At 44.9% G+C, this 8,288-nt stretch overlaps 1 protein-coding gene across 1 annotated transcript in view; it reads left to right on the top strand.

Moving 5' to 3' along the window:
- The first annotated feature begins 3,136 nt into the window (after nt 1-3,136).
- Nucleotides 3,137-8,288, top strand: part of LOC108785243 (pre-mRNA-processing factor 39-like) — a 32,684-nt gene continuing 27,532 nt past the window's right edge. Inside the window, exons 1-3 of the mRNA XM_018554287.1 lie at nt 3,137-3,201; nt 5,854-6,056; nt 7,101-7,226. Coding sequence (XP_018409789.1) covers nt 3,162-3,201; nt 5,854-6,056; nt 7,101-7,226 — 369 coding nt within the window. The 5' untranslated portion in view covers nt 3,137-3,161. The remainder of the gene's footprint in view (nt 3,202-5,853; nt 6,057-7,100; nt 7,227-8,288) is intronic.

The raw sequence follows: 8,288 nt of genomic DNA, 5'->3' as shown, positions 1-8,288 counted from the left end.
CAAAAATTGCTTGTTTGCAGCGGCTGCCTATAAAGGTTGTGCAATAAAATATTAGATTAAGCATCCCATTGTTTTTGACCATACAATTTGTTTTATTATTTAAAATATTCTTTGGAATCAAAAAATTAAAGCAAAGTCTCATTATTATTAAATATGGAATAAACAATGATGATTCCTATTACTTTGATCAGCTTTAGGTAATTTCAAAGCCAGTAGGCTCTGTAAATGTTTAAATCAACCTTACAGTGTCAGGGCCACTCACAATTTAGAAGGAACTGGCCACAATGTGAGCCATCTATGGCCAGCATTGATGACCACAACAATCTTTTTTATGAGTGCAATGTGTAACAAAAAATCTTGAAGGGTGAATAATCGTCTTCCGATTCCTTATATAGTGTGATTGTGTGTAAGTGATCTTTCAAGTGTCACACATACACCCCCTAGGCAGTGCACACTCACCGCATATAAGTAAGTGCAGTAAGTTTTAAACGTTTATTGGTAAAAAACATACATAAAAACTCACATTTAAAAGCGGAATAGCCGGTATCTCATGAGCCTCAGTGCTCACTTCCTCATTCAACGTGATGCTGTGACGTCAGATAGCCCCCCCACCACGCGTTTCGTCACACAGGACGTTGTCAAGGGAATAGCAGGTCGACGAAACATGTCGTGTCCCCATAAGGGAGATTCACCCTCTCTATTTATCCTGGTGACCGTTATCACTGAAGGTGAAAGAAAATCCCACATTTTGGGCATTCATCAGAAAAGGAATAGATGGGAAAACTCAGATAGGGACAGTAGGTCATGTGACCCTGCTGACCACCAAGGATTTCACTCACTTTGGAGGGATTTCCTCTCACTTCCTTTTGTGGCTATAACACAGGAAGTAATGGGAAATCTCCCCAATGAGATATATACGCAAAAAAAGCTGGCATGCTTCATAACACTCCCTAAAGCTGGCCATAGACCTATAGATTTTCTATGGTCAGATGGAAAAAGTGCCACCGATTCCTACATTGGATGCAGGCCTTGTTCAGGTATTTTGAGAGCCTGCGGGGCCAACTAGCAAGATACTGAAGCCTGGCCCAGCGGGAGATTCCTCCACCTGCACAGTTTAGCGTAGATGGAGGAGTCTTGCACTTTTTCCATCTGACCATAGAAAATCTGCAGATAATCTATAGGTGCATGGCCAGCTTTACTCTATCCAAAACTAAAAAAGGTTTTGGCTTCAGTTCTACTTTATGATCCCTAAAAAAATGTTGGCGCTTACTGACGCTTTGAGACCGGTTAACACTTTGCGCTTTGAGTTACTTTGCTAACGCAGTATGTTTGCAGCTGAAAATGATGCAAGAGCTACTTTGCTGCACGTTAGCCCATTTGATGGGCTGCCACACGCATGACAAATGTGGCAAAGTAGCTCATGCAGCATTTTCAGCTGCAAACATGCTGTGTTTTACTAGCCATGTTTGAGGTGTCACTGACATGTAATGGCATCTCAAGCGCATCACACGTTTTTGATGCTTACCGTGAACACGCCTCAAAGCACACGCTTTGTTATGTATATCCCATTGCAATCCTGACTGTGAAAAACGAATCAGCGCCGGGTGCTGCAGTGATAAGAGGATAGCGCCGCATTAGGAGCAATGAAAAGAAGCATCACTGGCACATCAACAGTGAAGCAATACGTCTTTTATTGAAGCATGTTCACAATATCGCAAAGCAAACAACGTTTCGGGGCCGCATTCGATCAGTTTGCCTGATGAAGGGACCCCATGTGAGGCTGAAACTCCGTTTGCTTTGTAATATTGTGAACAAGCATCAATAAAAGGCGTATTGCTTCACTGTTGGGGTGTCTGTGATTCTTCTTTCCAAAGCACACACTTTGGTTCATGCAATGCAAAGATGTGAAACCAGTCGGGATGCACCAATACGAGTATCGGTACAGAGTATTTGGGTGGGTACTCGTACTCGCCCAAATGCTCCGATGCCTAGCCTGATACTTGAGCTTCCGGTATCAGGAAGCTGGGCAGTGAGTCATTACACGTTGCCTGGCTGGCTCCATGCTCATTCGTCACCTGTGACAAGGGAGCATGGAGCCAGCTTCCCTGCCAATCAGGAACCCAGGCAGCATGTAATGACTCACTGCCCTGGCTTCCTGATTGGTTGGGAAGCCGGATGGCAAGTTATTGCACACACCCGGCTTTCTGATTGGCCAGAAAGCCGACTTCATGCTCCCTCATCACCTGGTGACGAGGGAGCATGGAGCCAGCTTCCCAACCAACGTGTCATTACACGGCGCCCGGCTTCCTGATTGGCCAGAAAGCCAGCTCCATGCTTTCTCGCCACCTGGTGACGAGGAAGCATGGAGTCGGCTTCCTTGCTAATTGGGAAGCCGGGTGGCAAGTCTTCACACAACGCCTGGCTTCCTTAATGGGACTTCAAGTATTGGTATTCAGTATCGGCGAGTACAGAAAAAAAATATCGGTACTCGATACCGAAAAACCGGTACCGGTGCATTCCTAGAACCCAGACTAACTAAGCCCATAGAGGATGGTGTTTTTCCATTTTGCCCTCATTTACACCCGAGCGACATTGAATATCCGCATTGTCAGCGTGTTTTGTGCACAGCACGCTCAGACATAAAGTTGCCCTTTTTTACGAGCAGCTTGTGATGTGAATTGACAAACGTACATAAAAACGTGCAAGAATGCAGTTAAAGCGCAATTCTATTGCAGTCTATAGGGCCAAGTAGCACAGAATATGCCAAAATCAGGCTTATGTACTTTCTTCAAGTGACGGGCATTTTTCTACAAGCTACAAAACACTCAGATGTGAACATGGCCATAAAAAATGAAAGAAGGAAATGCTTTCAGAAAAATAAAATAAAAGCAAAGATGACAGCAAAATTACATCTACTGTGCACTGCATAGCCCTGAAAAAGCAAAATAAATGCAGTACATGAATACAGACTGAAGGGTGAACCCCCCAGAACACCGGATTATAGAGAGCAGTGTGTCCATGAGGGGATCCTATATAGGCTGATCTAAAAAACACACGTTTTCCTATTGGGAGAATGAAGAAAAGACCCCTCCTCTCAGCCTCCATCCCCACTACACCGGGTCTCTGACACACGGCGCCGACATATGACGTAGAGGGACAAGATGGCGGCGCCGAGGAGTTTTTCGTCGGGAGGCTCTGCAGGTTTCATTCCGCAGTGTTTATTATGGGATATGTGTGGGTCCGGGTCGCCGTGTTGCTGGGTCTCAGATGTTCTGTGGGCCGAGCCGGGTGATGGGTTGTAGGAGCAGATGACGAGGGTCATGTGACATCTCCTTATGTGTAGGGAGCCCAATAAGGGGTAGAGTACGCTGCACACACAGCTCTCTATACTGGCTGTATAGGACTGCGCCATGGCCGGCCGTCTCTGTGCATACAACTAAAGCTGAATTCTGGGAAGATTAAAAAAATATACCCTCGCAGTGGGGTTACCCTGCAGTGCAAGGGTTCAATCAGGAGTAGGCAACCTCGGAACTAATTATATTGTTGTACTACAAGTTCCATGAGGCATTGCAAGACTTCTGACAGCCACAGGCTTGACTCCCGCAGACAGATGCATGATGGTCTTTGTAGGTACACCACAGCTAGAGAGCCAAAGGTGCCTATCTAGGTTGAATGGTTGTTTTTTTGTCCAGTGTGCCAGGAAAATTGACTTTTATGTATCTAATTCCTCACTGTGGCAAGCGCCCTCCACATTGTGCAACCGGTTCCTGAAGCCTCTTCTTTAAGGCGTTCCCATCTAGTGGTCATACACTGGCATCATTAAGTACAATGCAGGGTCTATAGCCCTGCATTATAGGTGAGGATGCCAAGGGACCACTCACAACCTCGAGCGTCAGGGAGAAGAGTTGAGTGTCAGTGTTCTATCGAAATGGCCAACTCGTAAAGATTGCCAACTCGTAACGTCGCATCCGTTGGAGATTTTGCCGAGATGTCGCTAGTGTGCCAGCCCTGGCATGTTTACTAGCCTCGTTGATCTCCCCAATTGCCGTAAGTGCGCCTGTGCGGCCTCGCAATCCTCATCGAGTTCTCCAACTGGCATCAGTGGTTGTGCCCACGCAGGTGCACTATCGCAAATTTGAGAACATGATACTGCTCAGGCGCACTGACGGCAGTTGGACATCTCGATAGAACATCGGCTCCAAGGGAAGTGAGGGATAAGGTAAGTAAAGTTCTTTTTAGTGGTACCCTAGGTAAAATTAGTATTTAACCCTTGCAGTGCAGGGGGAACCCCACTACAAGGGTATTTATTTCTTCTCCTTGGAGTCTAAAGCTAACCTTCCATAATAATGTTATGTCTGCTCATTAACCAGCTCTCTTCCCACAAAAAAAATAACATTCGGTTAAAAAAAGTAAAGAATTTAAAAACACTTAGTTAACACCCGGGGTTTAGGCGCATTCATGGAGGCAGTAAGTATGTCTGTAACAAGTATGCAGGAAGTAAGGTCAGAACTCATAACCTACTTGTTACAGACTAATGATCCAAAATGCATTGAAACCAATGGATCAGCATAAGTCACACAACTAGAGATAAAGATCAGCAGCCCCCATAGTTATCTCATGTTAGGTTTACTTGTTGCTGGTATCTCATGTTCTGAGAAAACCGATTGCTGAGACATTGCAATTGCAGTCTCAGCCACAGTAAGCTCCTTTGTTTATGTCACACAGTGACATAAAGGAGTTGTGCATCCTGAGAATATGAAACCACGCAGATATAGATGTGAAGAGCGTTCTTGCATAAGGAAGCATTGGTTTATGTAAAGACTACCTTGTACCAATCTAAAAATATAAAGTTATAATGACTAATAGCAGGCTCTGGAAGGTTCTCAGCATAACATCCTATGTGTACCTGTGGTGTCTTTTAACCTTGGTGTATTCTCAAATTAAGATGCAGTTTAGGTCACACCTCTGGCTTGCCTCCCAGGGATCTGAACCATTACAGTACAGGAACATTGGCAGCTAATAGCTAGATGACTCTTTTGCCTAGTGGGATCTCAAGGGGCTTTGCTGACCAAGCTAAAAGGCCAGGATAATGTACAGCATGTTCCTTGGGATCCCAAGAGGTCTTGCTGACCAAGCTGAAGGCCAGGATAATGTACAGCACGTTCCTTGGGATCCCAAGAGGTTTTGCTCACCAAGCTGAAGGCCAGGATAATGTACAGCATGTTCCTTGGGATCCCAAGAGGTCTTGCTGACCAAGCTGAAGGCCAGGATAATGTACAGCATGTTCCTTGGCATCCCAAGAGGTCTTGCTGACCAAGCTGAAGGCCAGGATAACGTACAGCATGTTCCTTGGGATCCCAAGAGGTCTTGCTGACCAAGCTGAAGGTGTACAGCATGTTCCTTGGGATCCCAAGAGGTCTTGCTGACCAAGCTGAAGGTCAGGATAATGTACAGCATGTTCCTTGGGATCCCAAGAGGTCTTGCTGACCAAGCTGAAGGCCAGGATAATGTACAGCATGTTCCTTGGGATCCCAAGAGGTCTTGCCGACCAAGCTGAAGGCCAGGATAACGTACAGCATGTTCCTTGGGATGCAAATGTTTAATAAATACACCCTTAAGTTTTACGGAAGTCAAATTTAAAAAAAGTTTATTATACTCCACATGATACACAGACTAACTGAAAGTGACTGAAAATGTTCTATGCTGTCCAGTTGTCTCTTACTGAGGATGGACAAGCATCTGCAGCCCTGGAGGTGGCTGTGAAAATTTAGCGTATTTTTCCATTTGCATACCACAGTGCCTAATAATGGAAATGCACAATATAAGTGTAAAGTTGTCGCCCTTTACCTCCAGGGAATTCCTCCGTGTCTGATTTCCTCACCATGGACTGCGATGTTCTGACCACGGAGGACTGTTCCGGTAGTGATGAGGAGGAGGAATCCTGTGTTGTGGAATGTAACATGCCTCCTGAGTTCAACACCTACTGGAAAACAGCTTTAGAGAAACCGTACAATTTCATTGCTTGGACTAAACTGGTAGCATATTCAGAACATCAGGTAAAGGCTTAATAGCTGCTTCTTCTCCTTTTTTTTTAATGCCGTCTCTTCCTTGTGTTGCCTTTGCATACCTTTTTGTCAGATTCTTTTCTGTTAATAATTTTTTACCACCAGGCTGTTGTTGACAGGGTATCATTAGCCATTTAATGTGGGCAAGCCTGTAATATTGGCTGTGATTTTAGCCTCCTGCAGTAAAGTTTTCTGAGGTTTGTGTTCCCCTTAGCAACCAGAAAGTAGTAAGTCCAGCTGCACTCCTCACAGCGCTCCCGGCCCAAGTACTTGTAGTGGTGCTCGCAGTGACAATCACGGGTGGCACCATGCAACAATCAGTGGAAAGCAGAATTCACCAGCACTCAGTAAATATCTTTAATGTCCATTTAATCGGACCAATCGTCAATTGTCATGTACAAAATAGCGACGTTTCAGGACCGCACAGGATCCCTTCATCAGGGCGACAATGTAACAAGGTTCGTTACATTGTCGTTTTTTTGTTACATTGTCGCCCTGATGAAGGGATCCTGTGCGGTCCCGAAACGTCGCTATTTTGTTCATGACGATTGGTCTGATTAAATGGACATTAAAGATATTTACTGAGTGCTGGTGATTTCTGCTTTCCTCTTAGCAACCAGTCATCTTCTCCCTGTCAGGGTGTAAGGACAGATTCAAGAACAACATCAAATGATTGCTCCGGGACTATGTAGATACTTATCTTCCAGGAATGTCAGAACACATTTAGTTGAAATTGGCTGGATGATTTTTGGAAATGTGGCTAAATAGTGTTTACTGCTTTATGCTTGCCAAAGTCTAGGCATAATCCAATGGTATCTAGAGGCATGGGTTTATTGGCCTGCGTGTATGGAGAAATTGTCTGTTAATCCCAGCTTCGTCCCTGATTCATCATTAGCACTGGTTTATTTTATTCAGACTTGTATTGTGTGCACTCCTAATTCTCTTAGTTGTCATTACACATTTGGACTAACATTTTGCTTGCTCTAAAGTGCATATGTAGTTGTCAGTGTCGTTGTCTTTCATTTTCTTCCACAGAAAAACCTGGCGGCATGTAGGAAAGCTTATGATGCATTCCTCTCACGTTACCCTCTTTGTCACATCTACTGGAAGAAGTATGCCGACCTGGTGCAGCATCTTGGCAATGAACAAGAGGTGGAAAAGGTATTTGTGACTGGCATATTAAAACCGGGAAGTTTGTGCACCACAGAAATTTTAATGGAATAAGTAAACACAGATGTTAAATTATCTGTAGTAGCGTGTTAAGATTGCTTTGATATTGTGAGTCTTTATTTTGAATACAGGTTACATTCATTGATTAAATGGCAGCCAGGTTGATGGATGACAAACATTTGGCAGTAAGAAATATTGTTGGGGTTAGATTACTTCTCACTCTTCCCTCACACCATACCTGGGGAGTTTATACACCTAGCACAACAAACGGCATTTAAATGGGTTACCTGAGCTTAGTGCTAGACCACAGCCAGATGACCACCACTTAAACAAACCTACTAAACAAAAGGAAACACAAAGACACAACCTCCTAGCTCCACTTCTACTATTCAGTAAACAGGTGGACTGGCACAGTGGTCATACAAGCTGTGGGAACAGTATGAACATTGTTTTTGATGATTAGAAATGGAAGGAGTTCATGAGCTAGTGATGATTAGTGATGGGCTCGGGCGTGCCGAGCCCGCCAGGAAGCTGACAGCGCGCAGCGCCAATCACAGGTACTGAGACATGTTCCAGGTCCGCAGCTGCAGAGATCAGGAAATGTCTCAATGCCTGTGATTGGCGCTGTCAGCTTCCTGGCGGGCTCGGCACATGGAGCTGCGAACACGCCCGAGCTTAGCGCTAGTGAATGTGATGTCTCCTTACACAGGGAAAATCTTATGGAGAACAGGTAGATCTCTCACCTCCAGTCATCTTTGGTAAAAGATTTGGCCAAATGTGCGTGACCCGTGGCTGGCCAATAAAGAGCTTGATGAAAGCAAACAAAGCTTATCATTTAAAGCATTGCTTTAGTTTTTCAACACATAACTTTTCTTCTTTAACCCCTTCGTGACTGACGACGTACAGTGTACGTCGCCAGCATCGGGGCTGTTTAAACAGACTCCCGGCGACTTTTGCCGCCAGGAGTCTGTTTAAACTTGTAGAGCCGACTGTCGGCTTTACAACAGAAGCGATCCTGGCGACTTACCTGTCGCCAGATCGCTTCTGCGTCCC

This window comes from Nanorana parkeri, unplaced genomic scaffold (genome assembly GCF_000935625.1).
Source record: "Nanorana parkeri isolate BGI_ZX_2015 unplaced genomic scaffold, ASM93562v1 scaffold153, whole genome shotgun sequence".
Taxonomy (NCBI): domain Eukaryota; kingdom Metazoa; phylum Chordata; class Amphibia; order Anura; family Dicroglossidae; genus Nanorana; species Nanorana parkeri.
This window is presented reverse-complemented; position numbering and strand designations above follow the sequence as displayed.